This window comes from Folsomia candida, unplaced genomic scaffold (genome assembly GCF_002217175.1).
Source record: "Folsomia candida strain VU population unplaced genomic scaffold, ASM221717v1 Fcan01_Sc068, whole genome shotgun sequence".
Lineage (NCBI taxonomy): Eukaryota > Metazoa > Arthropoda > Collembola > Entomobryomorpha > Isotomidae > Folsomia > Folsomia candida.
Window position 1 is genome coordinate 262,730 of NW_019091260.1, and position 21,585 is coordinate 284,314.

Below are 21,585 nucleotides of genomic sequence, written 5' to 3' on the forward strand. Positions count from 1 at the left end.
TAATTACATGCACAATCATTCATTTCCATTTTCATGATTTTCATGCACTGCTTTTTCTCTTTGTCTCTCTTCTCACTTGGCCCAATTCATAACCATAGGGCGGATATGTATGTACTTAAATTCCTCAAAATATGTATGTAATATGTACTTAAAAAACGCGAAAATATGCACGTAAAACATATTTTTCAACCGAAATTTTCTACTATATTTGCATTTAATTTTCTAAAAGTTTCAAATTTGTAACACTTATTAATGAATTATTATGTATTGTATTTTAATATTCATGTAATGACCCGTAAAACGACATTAGCCATATTTAGAGATTTTCAGGGGCAATTTTATGACTTGAAAAATGGGGCAAAATGGATTTTCTAGTCGTTTACACGAATTAAACTCCGTTATCATGAAAGTATAATTTTTATCCAACTTTAACGTCTGAATGAAGAAAAATATTTTTTCCTCAGGAAATCCTGAAATATGCATTAAAATGTTTATTTTTAGAAAATGCTCGAAATATGTAGGAAAATATGTGTATTTACGAAAAAACCTCAAAATATGTATGAAAATATGTATATGTACGAAAACCCTAAAATATGTAAAATATGGAAAACCATGTTTGAATTTTTGAAATCATGCTTCGATAGGATGTGTGTATACGAAGTTATAGTAAGATCTGATTGGGAATGAAAAAGTTAGAAATACATACATATCCGCCCTCTGTTCATAACTCAAACCCGTCTTGGCACGAGTTCATTCGCTCACCTGATTTTGATTTCGATTTGTCAACATTGAAATTTAATCCCAAATTTTAAATTAAGTCTGCCCTTATCCATACAAATTTAAGGGTAAGTTTAATTGCCATTTCGTGTCCTTCACACGGTAGGAACTGTAATTAAATAGTATTGATTAACAGTATAGTTTTAAAATTTGCCATGTTTCATAAACTATTGTAAAAATCGCAACCGGATTAAATATGAAATAATTTTTAACAAGAACTAATTATTTATATTGGTTTATTTATCCATTTCCAGATTTTCAGAAATGTCCTGCCTTCTCTGTTTGACCGAATTCTCGGGTGACGATCCTCCATCAAAATACGGAAATAATGCTCATGCAGCCCCCAGAAAAATACGAATCTCCACCCTGTGCCAATTATTCTTGGCATCGTGTTCTTCTCTCAATAGTACAATTTATCAGCAAAATGTTACCTCTCAATTTGCCGAGGATGACGAGACATGCGACTTTTGTCCCAGTTGTGATGCCGTGATAACTGAGGTGGAAGAAATTCGGGTTCAAATGTCGCTCCTGGAGGGTCAAATTAGGACGAAATTTGGGCAAATTCGAGCCACAATAACTTCGTCGTTACACAATCAGGGTCAAGATAAAATTAGTAGGATAACGGACATCATTCTTCGTGTCACAGGTTTTATAAAAATGCATACAGCAGGAGATACTCATGATTGTATTAATTATAAAAAATTTATTATTAATATTCTTCCTCTTATCAGATGAAGTGGACGACAACTTCGCATCGGACGATCTCGAAGTTAAAGTAGAACAAGTTGAATTTGATGGCGACGAAACCGTGACGGATGCAGACGAAGAATTGTTAAGTAGTTATCATCATTTTGACCACTCAACAAATTCTAAAGTATACTCGGACGAGGAGGACAACGAAATAAAACAGGATCCCCTCCAACTGGATGATGATTATGATGATTCTGCATTTTGTATCATTCCTTACTCTCAAAAAGAACAAAAATCGGTACAAGCAAAAAAGCAAAAGTCGACAAAAACCAGATCAAAATCTTCACAGTATAAGAACAACCTTTTCCACTCATATTTTTATACGTAGTAATTATAACCCGTCATAAATTTCAATTTATTTACACAGAAATCATCAAGCTAAACGTAAACGGGACACATTGCTCTCTAAAAAACCGGAAAAATCCACACTACCAATAAAACGCGTCAAACGAGAGCCACGACCCAGCCTAGAAAAGACGCGATCCTCACCTCGCACCAAACCTGTCCAACCCCCAAAGGAATCAATTACCAAGAAAAAAGTTGTGTCAACTAGATCAATTCCCCACGTAAAATCTGAACCAATCCTCCCCACCGATTCCGATGACGATTCGGCTCGTACCTCCGACCAAGAAAATAACTCTTCTGACACCGAAGACGAAAAGGTCATCCCCTCCTCCAAACGTAACCTTCCCCACAAATGCACTTCCTGCGCCAAATCTTTTTCCACCGAATCCAACTTGACCCGTCACATGGCGCGCGACCATCGCTAAAGAACGTCCGGGAATGAATGGGAATGGTCTGAAAATGTGGTCATAAAATCACAATGAGTTATCGGAATTTTAAACTTTTTGCATATGTATAATACCAAATACGTACCTACATAATTTAATTAATAGCTAAGGCCGCCACACCCCCGTTGGCGACTAGTTCGATTTTCTTGCGAAGATTTTTCATTAAATTTTTTCCCGAAGTTTTTGCCACTTCCGAGGTGATTTTCTTCCATCGTCCTTTGAATTTTCGAAAGGTGTCAGGCACATCTTGAAGCCGGGAGTATACTGACTTAGAACGTGCCCAGAATTTTTCGATTGGGCGGAGTTGGGGTACATTAGGTGGGTTGATATCTTTTGGTACGAAATCAATATTTTTCTTTCTGAGGTACTCGGTCACTTTCTTTGCATAGTGACAAGTGGCGAGGTCAGGCCAAAACAAAACTTTATCATTTTTGTGAAACCTATTAATAAATGCTTCCAATCCAGCCTTGACGCAATTTTTCAGATAAATATCTTGATTGATATTCCCTTCGAGAACTACCGGGTCTGATACATGTCCGTGACTGGAGATGCATTGCCAAATGCAATATTTCTTTGGAAATTTGTCTTTTTTTCGTACTTTTTCTTCATAAGCCACTTCAGAGGGATCCGAGCTATGAAAAAAATGACGCCCTGGAAGATTTGAAGGGTCAACCGGAACATACGTTTCGTCATCCAGGATCACTACTTTTCCACGCATTTTCTTCAACAATTTTTGACAGCAATCCTTGATCCGACTTTCTTGTACGGGCTTGTAATTTGGTGCAGGTTTTTTGGTCCTTGCTTTGATTCCTAATTTATGGACCTTAATTTCCCCCAGGTAGCTTTTGGAAATTTTGACTTTCCTGGCAGCTACAGCTACTGACGTTGATGGCTTGGTTTTGAAAATTTTTTCAATTCTATTTTTCACTCGAGTGGTCGCTAGCTTCGCCGGACGACCAGCTGGCTTCTTGAATTGCACATTTTCGGAATCCTTGAACTTTTTTATGTAGGAATACACATTTGAACTTGGAATTCCTTCCTGCTTAAAAAAGTTCCAGGTCACCTTGGAGTCTCGGTTGGCTGTCGTGTTGTAGAACTCCATCACTCGTTTTGCTAACAGCTCCCTTTCAAACAAGCTTCTACCCTTATCCATTTTTGAAATTTAAGAGTGATATACCAAATTGACCCTAATGAAGTGGGCTTTCAGAAATTTAAATTATTATAGTTCGCGGGTTTATTGATTTGTCAATATACTCGCTAGAGCGCGCATTCCCATTCATTCCCGGACGTTCTTTACCATTGTCCTGCCTGTCCCGCCAAACTTAGTCGTTCTCATGCCTTTACCGCCCACATGAAACAGTTCCACCCAGGCGTTCCTGCCTTCCAATGTTCTATCTGCGGGAAGAAATTCGGCACGAAAAGCAGGAAAGCGCTAGGTGCGCACATGGTCATGCGACACGAGGAAGGCGAGAAAAAATTCGACTGTGACAAGTGTGGCAAGAGCTTTTGCCTCGTAGAAAATTTACATAGACATTTGGACCTGCATGAGGTCGAAGGGGTCAAACCGGTCGTGTGTGACGTGTGCGATGATCGATTTGAGGACGACGACCGGTTGAGGAAGCACATGGAGTCGCACAAGACGATCACGTGTGACCATTGTGGCGCTGTGTTCACTTCTAAACATGCAATGGATAGGTGAATATTTTTTATCCCGGGGCGAACACACGACAAACCTTCTAATTTAACATTTAGGAAACGAATAGTCATAGGAAATTTGGTAACTTTGAAGAATTTGTGACATGATGAGAGGATTCTCAAAATTTGATTTCGCAAAGCTGTAAAATCTAGCCTATTTTCATTTGTTTATCACGAATAACTTTCTGTAATTTCTATCGGAAAATAATGGGGCTTGAAAATCTTGCTAACGGACGGACAGACAAAACGATAACAAATGTAAATTACTTTCCTTCGTAAAAAATGCTTAGTTGCGAAATCTGGTAAATTTGCGAAAAAAACAATATTTTGTTAAAAGACGTCTTGCAAATTTTGATATTTCTTAAGTTATGTCATTTACGAGGTTGTCGTGAGTACGCCCAATATTAATCATCCTCATTGTAACCAAAGTCGCCCACTTTTTAATAAAATACATGCAAATGTGTGTAACATTAGTAATGTTACATTACACACATTTGCATGTATTTTATTAAATAAATTAATGCAACTACGAAGAAACATTGTTAACTTTTTTATCTCTAGCAGGCACGTCCGCATCCACACTGGTGAAAAACCGGAGAAATGTGACCAGTGCGAGGCGACCTTCATCGATAAGATGGGCCTCAGAAATCACATCGCGAAAGAGCACTCTGCCAGAGATCATGTCTGTCACATTTGTGGGAAAGGCTTCTACCTCCCAATCTTCCTCAGGGTAATACACTTCTATTTAGTGTTAATACCGACTTATTTAATTATTTGGATCGTTAAGTCTTTCTTTGTGTATGTGCTTTTAGCGTCACGTTGATTTGCACGAGGGCCGTTTCCCCTACGAGTGTGAACCCTGCGGGGAAAAATTCCGCTTGTACTGCACCCTCCAATCCCACAAGGTCAAAGTGCATGGTGCCGACCCGTTCGTTTGTGACGTGTGGTAATTTTCTTTCTCATGCTTATCATTATTTTATTCAAAAATATGTAGAAGAGTTTCTAACTTTTGCTAATTATCTATCTAGCGGAGCAACTTTCACATGCGCCAGTGCACTTCATAAGCACAAGAAGACGCATGGAGGAATGAAACCACACCAATGTGAAGTAAGATTATTACTTAATTACATAATCCTTAATTCGCGTCCTTGTGTAAATTTCACACCAATTTTGAAAATTTCTAGTTATCTTTCCCACAAATTACACATTTTTTAATCAACTGAAATTTTGTTTCTATAAAAAACGGAAAGATTTACAATGCACATATGCCAATTTGTGCATTCTGGTATTAATATTGTTAACACACAAAATTGATGCACTGATTCTTGTGGGATTTTATACAAAGTACCAGTAATAATAAGTCGTCTCACATTCCCGTTGAGGCTGTATTGGATGATTTATTAAATGAGAAAAGAAGTAGTTCACATCTTCACTCTCAACTCGTAACTAAACTAAAAATCCTGCACAATTCAGGATTGCTAAACTAAAAGTGGTTGTCGTAATAATTAAAAGTGGATTAATTAAAAGGCAAGTAATTCTACATTATCATTATCATCCGTACATTACGTGGGTCGTCGTTGCACAATTATCACACAAAAATGGGTAGGTCAATCCAATATTCCAATGAGAACAACATTGTATCATCTCACTTAATTTAGTCGTGTGGAGTCCAAGTTCCATGATTGAATAAAGATCGAGTGTTCGCAATAATGTCGATTGTACAAAAACAACAGGATGTCGTATGATGTTATCTAGTTGCTAAACAGATCTAACTTTACATAAGTAATGAATTAAGCGTTGGGTCAAGAAGATGGCTCAGTCATTCATTGATTCGTGTCTTCACTCGTCAGCATTGATAAGGCTTGGGCTATTAACACGTAATCTCCACGTTCTCTCGCATGCATGTCATACAATAAGTGCAATATCAGCTACTATTAGTTAAAGATGTATGCCGATTTCGGGGTCTTAACAATATACTTTGAACGTTTGGATTGCAAATCTTTCAAATTTTGCGCACCTTTTTTTAAAAATCTTTTTCTCTCAAGGTTTACGATACCTTAAAAAGTGTTTTTCGACGACAAAATTTTACGATGCTTAAAAAATTTCGTAACCGTCGGAACTTATTAAGTGATACGAAGAATACTAAGGTTACGAAAACGATTGTGAATATGGTTCATATTTTTCTACGTAACCAACTTTTTCTCAAATTCTGTTATTACTCAGATTTCATAAAATTGAAATTCCATAAAAAAATTGCAAATTTACAATTCATGCAAATTTGCATATTATTAATGTAAACGTTGAAACTTTGAATTTCACGCAAACCTTTAAAATTTTACGAAAAATAATTTTCCTCCCAAATCTTACAATTATACCATTAATAAAGAATTTTACCATTTTACCCTTTCTCTTAAAAACTATACAGATCTGTGGGGCCTGTTTTCTACGAAAATCTGAGCTGGTTGCTCACCGGCGGGTCCACACGAACGAGCGCCCCTACCCCTGCCCCCAGTGCGACAAAGCGTTCAAACAGAGTAAACACTTGTCTGCGCATGTCCTCCGGCTGCACACGCCCGGCTACGTGGCCCCTATCCGGTACCCGTGCCCCCACTGCGACAAGGGCTACACCCACAACCACTTTCTCCAGGCGCATATTCGCCAAGTGCACACGGGGGAGCGGCCCTTCGTCTGCGAGCAGGTCGGGTGTGGGAAAGCGTTCGCGAAAAAGACGTCGCTCTACTTGCACTTGAAGGGACATCATGGCGTCGTGATGGAGAAGAAGGGTGATAGGCTACCACGGGGGAAGAGGACGGAGCAAGAGGTTCCGAAGACGTAGGGGGAACATGGAAATGTAACCAAAGGGATATGTTTTCAGTATATTTTTTATGAAGTAGAATAAACCGTAGTAACGTTAGAAGTAGCTCACCCTGTCATGATGATTAGACAGAACTTTGCACCGAACGTGCGGAACAAGCCGGCAAAATAGATCATAACTCGTATATATTCTTGCACCCATGGTGCAACAAACGCGGCTAGCCGTTGCACCATTACTGCAGCATTAGCGACCATCATAATTTTGAAAACTTTGTCAAAATTGTATGACCATTTCTCCCGGATATTTTGCATTATTGGTGCATTTTGCATCCCTTCTCCCAATTATTTCGCATCATTTTGTGTTACCGATTGTTAGATATCAACGGTGCTATCAATTTAATAAAAAAATCGATTCGGTTTGTTCAATACCAATGGTGCGACTAATTTATTCTATAATGGTCAAGGGGATTTTTAAATAGCATCAATTGATGCAAAAAACTCGTTAACAGACGGACAGACAGACAGACAGACGGACAAGAGGAATTCAATAGCTCTCATGCTACGCAGGGTGAGCTAATGATAGGTCTCACCATACCTATATATGTATTTAAATGTGTGTAATTAATTACTTAAATAACAATTGAGTAAAATTCTATAATTACCCTGGAGTCTGTTTCCTCGTATACATAGTATATATACACACACATATTATGTATGTTTGTATGTATGTAAGTGTTGTGAATTATGTAATTGAGTTGTTACGATTATGCATATGAATAAATACATATGTGTACGTTTCAGAGACTGGTCAATCCGGGATTAAGGATTGGGGATTGAGATTGGGATTGGGGATTAATTAGTCCTTAATCTCAATCCTTAATCCCGAGTTTTTGAATTTTAATCCTCAATCCCTAATCCCCAATCCAACTGTCAACTTTAATCCAAAAGTGGGATTGAAATGGGATTAAATTTGAATTGACTAAAAACTCGAAAAGCAAACTTCTCTTGAGATCGCTCCCCTTTCGAAAATTGACTGCATTTCGTTTATTTTTATCATACATTTAAAAATAATTTACAATATTTTGCAAAACTACTCGTATCGCGGTATCCTCAATGCACAATGTTCAAATTTTGTGTGAGCTTATAAAGAAATGTGAGTACTCTGACCAAATTATGATCGTAGCTCTTCGTTAAAATAGTACCAAGAATAAAATTAGAATCCTTCCCCTATGTAATTTTTAGCACAAAAAATATTTAATTGCGACTTAGAAATTGTATTCACAAGCAATCTAATTTTGCATGCAAAATGTCCAAAAGATTTCATTTTCAGAAGTTCAGAGATTTATTTAATTAATTTAAAAGTCTGGCATAATAATGCACTTTAATGCAAACAATTAATCCACGACTATGTAAATTAATTTCCATACCAGGTAAACCCTAAATTTAGTCTCGTGTTAATCCCAATCCCAGATTAAATTTAATCCAGTGTCAATCCTAATCCCAGATTAAATTCAATCCCTAATCCCAATCCTTAGTCCCAAAATTTGAAAAATTAATCCTTAATCCCCAATCTCAATCCCAAGATTTTAAATGTAATCCTCAATCTCAATCCATCCTTAATCCCAATATCTTTAATCCGCCAGTCTCTGGTACGTTTGTATTGATTCGAGCGGTACCTGAAGACATTATCTTGAAATATTATTTATTGTACGAGCTTATATGCATATGTATGTATTTGCATATGTACATAAGTATGCATGTGCCTACAGTGGCGGCGGAAGCAGGGGGACAGGGGGACATTGTCCCCCCAGAAATTTAGCAAAATCTTATCTTATCCATGTTATTAAGTTCCTCCTTCTCCTATCCCACAATGTTAATGTCCCCACATGTCCCCCCAACTTCCGCCGCCACTGTGTGCCTACATATGTACATAAAGGCATATAAATACGTATTTATTTAATTACATTATTACCCGAATCTTAGTACGCTTTAAGGATAAACTTGATAAAGTTTTATTTCGCACAGCACGGTAATTCACTGCTTGTTCTTAATAATAATAAAGTATACAAATGTTATGTGCCTCTACAGTACCAGGAAAACCAGGAAAGAATGAATGAAAGCAAATGCGTTGTCACACAACATGTATCCAGTTTATATAAGTACTTAAAGCATATTTAACTTTGGGTAATCATGTCATAAAATTTGTTAAAGGATGATGTAAGCCAAGCATTAAATATTATTGTGCACTGTAAAAAATGTAAACTATATATATTTTACATACATGTAAAACCACATTTAACTTCTATTAAGTGTTAGGTCAAATTGCTTATGCTCTACGTTCTTAGCAACTAGTCAGAGCTGGGATATAAATTGTTTTTGATGGAGATTAAAGGATAAGGGTTCACCATAAAATACGGTTGATTTTGCTTAAATTATTTTTGTAGGGCTAATTCATAACCGGATTAGGTTAATCCATAAGTTCTTGGAATATCTGGATTAAATATTAACGGTAATATCTGAATTAATTTTTTGATTAACGATTTTTTAAATAATCTACTTGGTTGAACAAACTAGTTACAACTATGTGGTTTCAAAATATTTTAAACGACAGGGTCAATGTCGATTCTTAAAGGTTAATGGTTAAACCTAATGGTTAAACTTACCCTTATAAGAAGCTGGGTTAATTAATTCGTGCGCCCCAAGCCGCATATCATTTCCCAATTCGTGATGAGTAATCCAAACTAAGAGATTGACAAGAAATCCTTAGTGTTAAATCAGGATTATCACAGCTCTGCGAATGATTAAAGATCAAACTATCATAAGCCCTGCGGCATCGGTTGGTTGCATAACACATAAGTAACGCCACCCAATTGTACTCTGACCCGCCGAAATGTACACATATTTTTATCCAAATTTCCCTGTAGGTAAGGTACCTACTTAAATTGTGTATTTCAGCGAAATGTGTATTTAAAATAATGGTTAATCTCATAAATGTGTGCAACCATTAACTTTAGGGGACGTTCGTAAACTTCGTAATACAATGAGGGGTGGGTGGAGGGTCAGGGAGGGTGGGTGTCCAGAAAACCAACAAATTACGTTATGAAGTTGACGAACGGCCCCTTATTTATCCTACGCATAATTCTCCATCCAGAATAAGCTCGCTACTTCTCAGGTTTAATTTTCGCCATGACTTTCCCCTTTAAGGGGAAAGTCATTTTTCACATTTAATAGTATTACTATTATATCTGAACAATTTTGCAAGTGCAAATAAAAAGTTTGCCATTTGTTTGTCCTTGTCGAGTATAAAAGGATTCTCCTTTTTTGGCAGAATATGGGGAGAACCAAAGCAACACCAACTAGTCAATCTAATTTGATAAATGGGTACCGAACGTATTTAAATTTCGCAAAATGAAAACCCTCGGCAAGTATCAACCAACCCGTTTAAATGGATTCGTCACATTTGAAATTCCTGACATTATCCACCCCTCATTCCCTAAGGTAACCGTTACCGGGAAATATCTACGCATCCAACCACACACTTTTCGACCCGAAGTAGATCCTGCTATTGTTGACGAAATTTCTGAGAAATACTGCAAATTGGCGAACCAATACGGTTTCGGTGACCATCACTTTAAACGCTACTCCATCAAGACCATGATCCTCACCGCGGTTCAGTTCGCCCTCTATTGGAATCCATGGGTAGATCTGAGGTCAAAACAGATGGATTTTATGATGCGTAAAAATATCTGGCTCTGGTTTTTCGATGATGCTATGGAAGAATTTTGGACAAGTAAGAGTCCCACAGTTGGCGGGAAAAAGCACATTTCAAAGTTACAGATTGTCCACAGCACTTATCTGAAAATTTTTCATGGCACTTGGAATTCCAAAGAAGAGTTACCCAGTTTCCCAGAATACCCCCAGCTGGGGGCAATGTGTGCCTGGATCAATGATGTTGTCAAGTTGGGGGTGGAGATTAGGGGGGACGAGTACTTCAAGGAATGTGACCACCTTATCAGAATATTTCAAACCATTGTAGATTGCAACCATTGGTTTACCGTTAACCCGGTGGATGGAAGGTAATTCATAAACTATAAAATTATTTGCAAATTAGAAATACCTATTTAGCATTCTGTTACAGCCTGATTAAAATGAGAATTACGTTTTTGGACACTTTCCACAATAGTTGTTTTTACTCTGATTCTGATTTCGCTACATTCACATTGTAGAATGCTTAGGTTTTGGTACTGTTGGCTGTATAACAATTTAGGGATTCTGAAACATATAACTTGGAGATTTAAGAATATCTACATACAGGGTGGTTAAAATGTCACGCTACAATGGACAATTTTTCGAAGGAAAAAATTCTTGAATGTCCACTAGTTACCGAAATTTTGTCTCTAAAATTCAACATTTTAAGAATTTCGTCATCAGTTTTGATGATAATTATAAAAATTTCAATCCCAAATCTTGTAACTAATGGAGATTTAGGGACTTTTCCAATTGGAAAATTTTCCATTGTAGCGTGACATTTAAACCACCGTGTAGAGATGAGTCGTGTCGAGGTTTTTTGAAACACGCACGACACGAACACGAAGCTCGTGTCACGTTTTGCACGAACACGGCTCATTAAAAAAAATCACGCACGACACGAAACACGACTTTGTCTGCCAAAAAAATGCCCAACACGCACGGAAAATTTTTTAAGACGAAAAAACACGCACGGCACGCACGATGCGCACGACCAAAAAATTTCGGTTTATTTTGAATTTGAGCACTATCGTGTCGGGTATAACAACAGACTTGTTTGACACTATCATGAATAATTGTCATTTAACCGACATTTTCAATTTTCAGAGTGTAAAAATGCAATTATACGAAGAATTTAGCAACCCTGGCACTAGTAACCAATGTCCCGCTTCACAGCGTGCGTGTAGTGCTAAAAGTACCAACACGCACGACACGAGGATACTATTGGTTTTGCACGCACGCACGCACGAAGTGTTTGAGTGAGGGTTACACGCACGGCACGACACGATGCACGATCGTGTCGTGCGTGTTCGTGTTAACACGAAAAAGTCGTGCGCACGGCTCATCTCTGCCACCGTGTATAATCCATTTCAAAAATGAGACCGACTTATTTTTTTTCTAGATTCAAGAACTAAATATGTATGTAAATCTGCATCTGAGAGTCTCCGCCGCGTTTTTCGAGCTAGAATCAGAATCAGAGTAAGCATGACATTTTTTGTTGAAATCTGAATTTTATTCTTGTCTTTATGCAGATACACTCAATCAACATATCACTTCTGGCGAGTTGTCAATGCTGGCGGAAATTTTGTGTTGGAGCTCACGGCAATCATGATGGACATCCGAATACCTCTCGAGATTAGGCGACATCCCGCCTTCGATCGATTGATCACGATTGCAATGACCAATGCTCAACTGGTCAATGACGTCCTCGGCGTTCGAAAGGATTTCAGCTATGGAAACGGTGACCTCGATAACGAAGTCGTTTTCCACGTTTTGCACAAGAATGAATCTGTCCAAGAAGCGGTGGACGCGTTGTGCGACATGATTAATGGAGATCTGCACGACCTGCTTTTAATTAAGGAAGCATTAATCGATATTTTCGGAGAGGAAGAGAATCTCGTCAATTTTTTCGATTTGATCGATTTGTTTATCGATGGGCATAATTTTATCTATGTCAACAACATTAGGTACAAGTGTGAACGTGGGTTTGTTCGATTGTCCAGAGACGAGGAACTAAATGGCGTAGTTACGAAGCAAGCAATAATATAGTATTTGATGAACTGATTGGTTGATTAAATTACATAAAAATATTAGCTTGGTTATCATTTTATGCTTTGTGAACAAAAATTATGGATCTGTTTCACGTGCACATTCGCAATATTAATTTAACGCGTCGAATAATAAACTACTTTAATCTGACATATGTAAGAAAGTGAACGATATCTAATGTAAATATATATGTAAATATGTATTAATTTGGAATTGAAATAAATTTTTGCAAAACTTGTTCGGATCTTCATAAATTGCAACGAGCGTGACCAAGATGTCGAGACTCGAAATATGTATGTCTACAACTAATGAGCAACATAATTTTTGAACCTCAAACGTAAATACACAAATAAGTACGTAAACATCATGTACATATAAGACTAATTTAATCCCTGATTAATTTAATCCCAACTTCATTTATTTGAGACTCTAAAATACTCAATCATAATCATACGTAGTTTCCTGCTTCAAGTATAAATTTTTACTTACACGAGGTAATAAAACAGAACGCCGACAATCTGAAAACATCCGGATACCGTTCAATAACAATACCACATCAATGACGATAATATCGTGACTGTAGCACTTATTTATAACTTTGCCTCTACCCCACATGACGATCAAATATGGCGTGCGCATGAATATTTAATTGTTGACGAAGCAAAAGAATCGATCCTCCACGCGCAAGCATGGTCCCATACATGACATACAATGTACAACACAATTAAAAATTCGATATGTAAAATTCCTCATGTAAATAAATTAAAATATTTGCTAAGAGAATCCAACACCGATATATCCATTCCTCTATAGAACTTTTTTCATTCATGTTGTTGTTCAAAGCTTCACTTGGAAATCGAGAAAAAAATTGAAATAACCAAGAACACAAAACTATTCAGTTAAGATCATGTCGCATCCATACCACATTTCTATACCCCTTGTGATAATCACAATATTGTCATCTTACTATAATTGCACAGTTTGGAGCGGGGTACTTCTTGATGCTGATCTGTCATTCATTTTCACTCAAGACGACCACAAACAACTTGACGTGAAGACAGATTTTCCGTACTTTGAAGTCGTACGGAACGATAATCCATACACCCCATTGCGCCACTTGGTCCTTAATCAATCAATACTTTCAAAGCCTACAAACGAATTCCTGAACCAACTAAAGGAGCATGGCTATCATAACACTGAGAAATCTCCAAGGCCTAAAGTCATATTCGTCAACCTGGTCGGGTCCGCTAGATGGGAGAAGAATTTCGACAACCTAATAATGCACGCGGGCACCACATTTCGACAGGATTTTGTTTTCGGTCACTTCCATAGTAATAATGATTTGCAATGTCTCCAACGGCACCCTAAATTTGTAGGTACTTTGAAACTAGTCTTGTTCAAAAACAGTGTCACCTCGCCACTGTTTGTTCCATGTCTGACATGCGAATTAATGTCCTTCTCAATAATGAAGACATTCACGTTACTAGGCATCCTAGAAGCTTGGGACACTCAGAATAAGGACCTTCACAAATATCTGACATTTCTTGGTATCCCAGTACAAGGAAGCTGTTCACCCTTGCAAGATACTTTCGTCAATATTCCAGATATGGACTTTTGTCCCGTAGCGACAATTACGGAACGGTATAATCTGACTCTCTTACAATACAAGCCAGGCGTGGGGCTAGGTGGCGACAAATCCTTTCTATTTGCTTTAGTAATAGTGGCCAATTACGATAACCACAGTGAGTACAGGTTCTACGATATTAACCTACGAACCATTAATTTCATAACTATTACCAACCATCCTTCTCCAGTAAGCGGTGTGGCCACTTTCATCTCGCCATTCGACCTAGCAACATGGATCTGTCTATTCACCATCATTACCGCAGTTGCAGGATTATTGACTTTTCTAGGGTTTAGGGGAGAAATTCCTGGCGCATGCGTTGATAATGGGAGTATGCGATCGGCCTGGATTTCCCGCGCAGTTTTGATGGTTGAGAAGGTGATCACGGTAACGTTTATATTTCTTGGCTATATTGGCGAGTCTCCTCGAAGATCGTATCGCAACAGAAAAGTGGCGCTAGTCTTAACAACCTTATGGCTATTCGGGAATCTCGTCCTCATGGTTAATTATTATCAAGGTACGATATACTCATACCTTACCGTCATCTTCCCGCCTCCTACCCCGCGTGGAGTTGAAGACCTGATTCGCCTCGACGTTCCCATATTAGCCATGGATAGGTACGTAACAAATCGCGGCTTCACCCAAACTTACCTGAACGATATCGTTCTGCCACAATTGATTTCAAGCTCAGCTGAGAATCATAACTTTAAAAAATTCTTAACCAAATTTCAATCTAAGCTCCTGTCAGCCAGGGATAACTCAGTGTTTAAAATATTAAAAATTATGAAACAAAATTCAACCCGTGGTTACCCTATGGTCGTAATATTTGTTTTTAGAGATCTGTTCAAAACTTATCAGGGTTATGTCAAATTTTTGGGAAATCAACACGTTGTCCGGAACAATGGCGATTCGCCGTTTCACGCTATATTTTTCAAAATTGGAAATAAAAACTTGTTCACTCCTTACCTGGCCAAGGGACTCAGAAGCCTGCAAGAGTCCGGACTGACAGAGATGTGGAGCAATATGAATTCTATATCCGCCATCTTGTCCTTCAAAGAGAGGTTGTTAGCACTCGGTAAATATTTTGCTGCTGTGCAGGAATCGTTCGGAAATGTGAGAGAGCCAGTCACCTTTCACGAATCAAATGATGTACCACTTAACCTAATTTCGCCTGCCTTTTCCCTTTCTGCGGTCATGGTGGCATTTGCGTTGGTAGGGTTCGCGATTGAAAATTTGAAATTCGTCACCAATGCGCTGGAAATTGTTTCAACCTTTATGAAGAGATTGGTTCAGAGAGAATTGATTTGTACTCTTCTAGGAACGACGCGAATGAACAATATTGTAAAACAAAAGATAGAGGGCATAATACAATTGTTCGTAGCATCTGTGTAGTGCATAATTATGTAAAATTAAATATTATGTGCATAATGTAAATAAACCGTTACAACGAATGTAACCAAGGGGTGAAAGAACTGTTTCATACGTTAAAATGAATTTCCTGTTAAATTGACATATATATGCCCCATGACCTTTAGATGAGCTCTGAGTTCAAAATGAAGGTCACCATTGGAATCAGCGTCAAATTCCCTCTTAAATTGACATATATATTCCCTATGACCTTTAGATGAGCTCTGAGGTCGAAATGAAGGTCACCATTGGAATCAGCGTCAAATTCCCTGTTAAATTGACATATATATCCCCTATGACCTTTAGATGAGCTCTGAGGTCGAAATGAAGGTCACCATTGGAATCAGCGTCAAATTCCCTGTTAAATTGACATATATATCCCCTATGACCTTTAGATGAGCTCTGAGGTCGAAATGAAGGTCACCATTGGAATCAGCGTCAAATTCCCTGTTAAATTGACATATATATCCCCTATGACCTTTAGATGAGCTCTGAGGTCGAAATGAAGGTCACCATTGGAATCAGCGTCAAATTCCCTGTTAAATTGACATATATATCCCCTATGACCTTTAGATGACCTCTGAGGTCAAAATGTAGGTCACAATTGAATTCTACGTTAAAAATAGTTAAAAATGATGTGTCACATGCCAAAACTGAAATGTGACACTTTTTCGTCACTTTTCGTCACTATGACGACGTCTTGGTCACATGTGACGATGTCACAGTGTCCATCTTCGAACTCGTCCTGTCCCTTGACGTTAGGAGTTTACGTTCAAAATTTCAAGTCTCTATGTCCTTCCGTTCAAACTGGAAGTTGGAAGTTTTCCAATATGTGAACTTTGCAAAATAATTGCATTTTCCCCATTATTAAGATATAGATATATATAAACCGTCGCAAACGCGCATACGGAAGTAGCTTCAGACTACTTCACTCCAAGCACTCCCACGACATCGCGGGAACACTTGATTTTACTGTATTTCATCTATACATTCAATTTTTTCAAAAATCTCATTTTGCCCCGACCACACCCTCTAGTGACGAGGGGGTGTGGCACAACTCGGGAGCACTTTATTCTACTGTATTTCATCTATGCATTCAATTTTTTCAAAAATCTCATTTTGCCCCGACCACACCCCCTGGCGCCCGGGGGGTGTGGCACAACGGGGGAACTCAAAATTTCACTCCATTTCATCCATAGATTCAATTGCACTAAAAATCTCATTTTGCCCCGACCACACCCCCTGGCGACCGGGGGTGTGGTCCGGTTGCACCCAAAAGTTGATAGGATCCTCCCCCTGGGGTATTATGTATGATGGCGAAAACCTATTTCGATTATCTTTATCCGTTCTCCCGTTATCCTGCTGACAGACAGACGGACAGACAGACAGACGGACAGACAGACAGACGGACAGACAGACAGACAGACAGACAGACAAAGTCTTCACATAAAGTAGCTGAAGCTACTTAATAATGAGATAGTGCTCATTATGTATGATAGTGCTCTGAGTGGAAATAAAGTATACGCTTCGACAATTAAACGGCGACAATCCATACCAGAGGTCAACGCCGCCGATTACACGCCGCCGCGCCGCCAGACGTCGGTATATTTTATGCGCCGCCGCCGCCGATAAATCTTATTTCCTATTCCTATAACATTGTGGCGCCGCGCCGCCACGCCGCCGAAAAATCTTCCAAAATTGGGGCCGCCACCGCAGACAAATTCGTCGGCGTTGACCTCTGATCCATACCCATAAAGAGGTGAGTCCAGATTTCAAATGTATGTCCATGTGTGTGTACGTACAATCTATGTATGCAGGTATATAATTAATGTGGATAATAAATACGTAAGCTTATGTGTATGCGCATATGTGTTGAATAACTCTTAGGTCACAGTAATTGTGTTTGTATTTAAACCATGTTACATGTGTGCATACAAAGGTACATACATATCAAATATTACACATGTGTTTTCTATTTTTATACTATTCGTAACTACCATCTACGACTACGAGGTGGGTACACTGATTTGTCTTATATTTATTTACAGATGACTAAAATCAAATGGATTCAAATATGTAACTGTATTTTGCACAATTTAAAACTAGTCTTAATGTTATATTAACTAAAATGTATACGTACTTCAAAAAATTTCAAAAAATATTTTAGTTCCGCTTAGCCAAAAGTGCGGAAATAGTGAAGCCACAAATTTTCTCAATAATTGCAATTTTAGTAGGTTTCTCTAATTTGTGGAATCTGTAATCAAACATACCCGCGTAAAGTGCGAACGGGCGTGTTGCAGCGATTTCTCTTACCATCAGCTTCCTACGCTTGATCAATTTGCAAAACCCAGACTCTGGAACGGTCGCCGGTAGGATTTTTAATTTCACAATTGTCGCAGTTGACTCCTCACACATGCTGGTGAAAGGGACTAGTAGCAGGTGAAGAGAACAGATAGCGCTAATCACAATGCTAGGATATATTAAATACATTGCTAATGGTACTAAGGAATACGCAGAAATTGACAAGTACGAGGCCATAATAGTGGCACCCATTAACCCTGCTAAAAACGAAGTAATGGCGAAGTCACAAAGGCCTTGAGCTGATCGAAGGACAAGATGAATCATTGCGTAAATACGCAACGTAAACTCGAAGACGACATTTTTCCGGGTTAGTACCCATAAGACGGTAAGTGTAACATCGACTATGCCGGTCACCACGCTGTAGGCAAATGATACTGTCCAGAAGAATTCATAGTGGCAAATTGTAAATAAAATGAACCGCACGCCAGCAATCGTGGAGGAATGATTTAGAAACGTTCGACTCGGTAGGAATGCCTGGAACAAGAAGAAATAATAATCCAATTGGAAACAAGTTGCGAGAAAACAAATAACGACGCAAAAGATGGGGCAAAGTTTTAACAGCAAAACCGCCAAATGGGTCAGTAGTTCCAACAGTTGGTGTTTCTTCAAAGATGCCTTCGACTCAAAGCAAAAGAAAAGAAAATGTGATTTGAACAGTACATAATTCTGGATATTCTACAGTTACTCATTAATTGGTACTTTTAATTTAGGTTGGAAATTTTTTGGCCAACATTCTTCAATGTTGCTTTTGCTTATTTGGTTTCTCGCAGCTGTCAGAGATCCAGTCAACCGCATGTCTGTAGCATTTCATGTAGGGATCCCAATCCCGGACGATTTTTAAAATCCCGGGAATCGGGAATCCCGGTTTTGGCCGTGAAAAATCCCGGGAATTTTTCCCGAAATTTAAATATTACCTTATAACTTGGGTCAAGTCAAATTTGGGTATACAAAAAGTACATCAGGTACATGACTCTAAAAAGCATATTTATAACACCTACTTCTGTGTTTTTGGAATCTGTGCCGCAGAAGTACTTGTATAAAGTATGCTATATTCCGGCCTACATAAAATAGTATTTTGAAAATACATACATATGTACTATAGAAATACAAATTAGTGATTATATTGTTTTGCCTGCTATGGCAAATTAAAAAATTCGATGTAATGCGGAAGCCCAATTTTCGTCCACTAGTTTGGAGAGGTGTGAAGAAAGAGTTTGATAATTTCATCCCAGAAAACTTAAATAATTAATCAAGGATTTGCCAGCATGTTAATTCGAAATGCATAAATTTACGTTTATCAAATATCAATATTAATTGGCCTAAACTGCATTAAAATTAATGTTGAAAAACTTCAATTGAACATGGAACTTGGTAATTCAAAAATTTCAAGTTTAAATAAGTATATGAGCTAGCACGTTCAAAATGCCTTTCATGCAGCCTTAAATTCATGCACTAAAATTCGAAATCACTTCTAGCATGTTAGCATTTTTGATCATAACTGATTTTAGATTCTATGTATAATTATACCGAAAATAAGGGTTATTTGTTCCTTCAACTTATAATCTGACATCGAGATTATAAAATTCTAAGTTCCATCTTGTATTACAAATGTTACTTGCAAATTATGTAATTTGGATAAACGTACGAGTTAAATAAATGTGGCCACTAATATTGTTTAAAATTTAAATTTTCGAGTTCCGGATCAATTTTGACTGGTTATGCTCATCGAAGCTTTTTCTTACTAATCATATAACCGAAAATTATGTAAAACTGGTATTAAAATTGTAAATTATAAGTAATTTTCAATTCTGAATGACAAATTGAAAAATCCCGAAATCCCGGGGATTTCAGTTCTTCAAATCCCGGGAATAATATCCCGAAAAATCCCGGGACTGGAACCCCTAATTTCATGGCTGATACTCAATTACAAATCTATCCAGCTCCACCGATCCCCCCAGAAAAACATGTAGTCGGTGTCGTCGCCTCCGAAAAATTCGTTACTTTCGATCTCCCTAGTTGTTCTATCAATGCATGTCTTAACATTGATGCAATTGCCTGTGTTTATTATATTTTCGATGAGGCAAATATTATCCCACGCTGTAGTTCCCTCCTTTCCACAGAGCAGCAGCAACGAAAATACACACACAAACGAACCCATTAACCCAAGGAATATCACGTAGATTAAAACATACGTTGGCACATTGGTCACTTTCACGAATATTTCCCTGAGACATATTAAACCACAACATAAAGTTCCGAACAGTTCCACTGCTACGTTGAAATACCAAAAGAGTAATTCTTTGTGATTAAGTCGGTATACAAACTTCTTCCTCGACCTGTCCCACCGAACTGGGGGAGGACCCCACTTCTGAAATACAGCAGCATACTCGTTGAGGAGGTTAATAGTTGATATTGTTGGCATTTTGAAGTGTTTCCAGGAGAAATGAATTAAACAAATACTTACATCACTAAAAGGGAAACGTTAAATCATCAGAGCCCCATTACGATACAAGTTCACAGGCACGAGTATCGAATCGGTTTTAATAAATAATAAATATTGCCCTTACATAAGCAACGCTAGCGAAACTGAACTCTAGTGGAGGTGACTAATAGATTCTGAATTTATCTGTCCTTGCAAGTGTTTAATGGCTACTATTAAAATTTTGTCATCATATTGGAGCAAACTTCCCAGGTCCAGTGGATAATATTTTTTTAGCTTAAGTCCAGTAATATGTAAGCGCTTCAAATTTGTTTTCTTCATTTAAAACAAAAGCGTAGAAGGCATGTAACATACACACGGGACTGCCCAGTTAATGTACTTCGATAGCCAGTCAAATTCAATAATAATGAAGAGAACGGATAAACTTTCCAACACCATTTCTGATGCGATTGGCACCGAAATGAGTCTGATATGTTTAACATAAATAGATAAGGGACAAAAACGTGGGGTATCAACGACATATGGTCCATAAAACCCCCGACATTAACATAAAACAGAAAAACACAAGCCTTACCAAAAAATCAACTTTGATTTCGATTTCAAAGAAATATGCCATATGCTTTATGGCATCAGTAAACCTCACTTTTTTAACTTGCTCAATATTGCTAAAATTGACTTTCTAGTCTTCCACGTTGAGGATCACGGAACAGATTACTTATAATGGAAACGTTCTCATGCTACGCCGGGATTGTAAAACGAGTTAACGACAAAAATCAATTCAAAAATGTTTCTCTAATGGCTCCTTTTAAATGAACATATTGCCATCAAAGCTCTATTTTGAGTATATCTCCTCACAGTTTTGCCTCCACGGGGCGAAAAGGAAACGTCAGCATTACGTCAACAAAGAAAACAAATTTGTTGACCACCCACCCACCCCATCCTTATCCTACTTATCCATATTAAGCTTAACCCGAGGAACGAAGGCGACGCACAACCACCCACTCACAGTTTTGCTGACGTATTAAATATATTGATGTTCCCAAAACATGGCAGATTGGAAAACTCAATCCCTCAAAGGTCGACATACTTACAAAAAGACTTGATTTGAAATATATATTTCCAATTCAAGG

At 38.0% G+C, this 21,585-nt stretch overlaps 3 protein-coding genes across 4 annotated transcripts; all 3 read left to right on the forward strand.

Moving 5' to 3' along the window:
• The first annotated feature begins 545 nt into the window (after nucleotides 1–545).
• LOC110862793 lies at nucleotides 546–3,780 on the forward strand. The gene is made up of 5 exons (XM_035845851.1): nucleotides 546–845; nucleotides 1,032–1,423; nucleotides 1,509–1,815; nucleotides 1,895–2,323; nucleotides 3,645–3,780. Exons 2-4 carry the CDS (start codon nucleotides 1,042–1,044, stop codon nucleotides 2,295–2,297), a joined length of 1,092 nt encoding a protein of 363 aa, XP_035701744.1. The 5' UTR covers nucleotides 546–845; nucleotides 1,032–1,041; the 3' UTR covers nucleotides 2,298–2,323; nucleotides 3,645–3,780.
• LOC110862780 (zinc finger protein 525-like) lies at nucleotides 3,501–6,927 on the forward strand. Of its 2 annotated transcripts, none has more exons than XM_035845850.1 (5): nucleotides 3,501–4,013; nucleotides 4,575–4,743; nucleotides 4,826–4,959; nucleotides 5,042–5,120; nucleotides 6,439–6,927. In XM_035845850.1, exons 1-5 carry the CDS (start codon nucleotides 3,670–3,672, stop codon nucleotides 6,847–6,849), a joined length of 1,137 nt encoding a protein of 378 aa, XP_035701743.1. In that variant the 5' UTR covers nucleotides 3,501–3,669; the 3' UTR covers nucleotides 6,850–6,927. The 2 variants fall into 2 exon arrangements, with proteins under 2 accessions (XP_035701743.1, XP_021967680.2); XM_022111988.2 differs by having other exon boundaries at nucleotides 4,578–4,743.
• A 3,107-nt stretch (nucleotides 6,928–10,034) lies between these two features.
• LOC118433674 lies at nucleotides 10,035–12,768 on the forward strand. Its single transcript, XM_035845852.1, has 2 exons — nucleotides 10,035–10,903; nucleotides 12,107–12,768. Exons 1-2 carry the CDS (start codon nucleotides 10,236–10,238, stop codon nucleotides 12,621–12,623), a joined length of 1,185 nt encoding a protein of 394 aa, XP_035701745.1. The 5' UTR covers nucleotides 10,035–10,235; the 3' UTR covers nucleotides 12,624–12,768.
• Nucleotides 12,769–21,585: the final 8,817 nt, after the last annotated feature.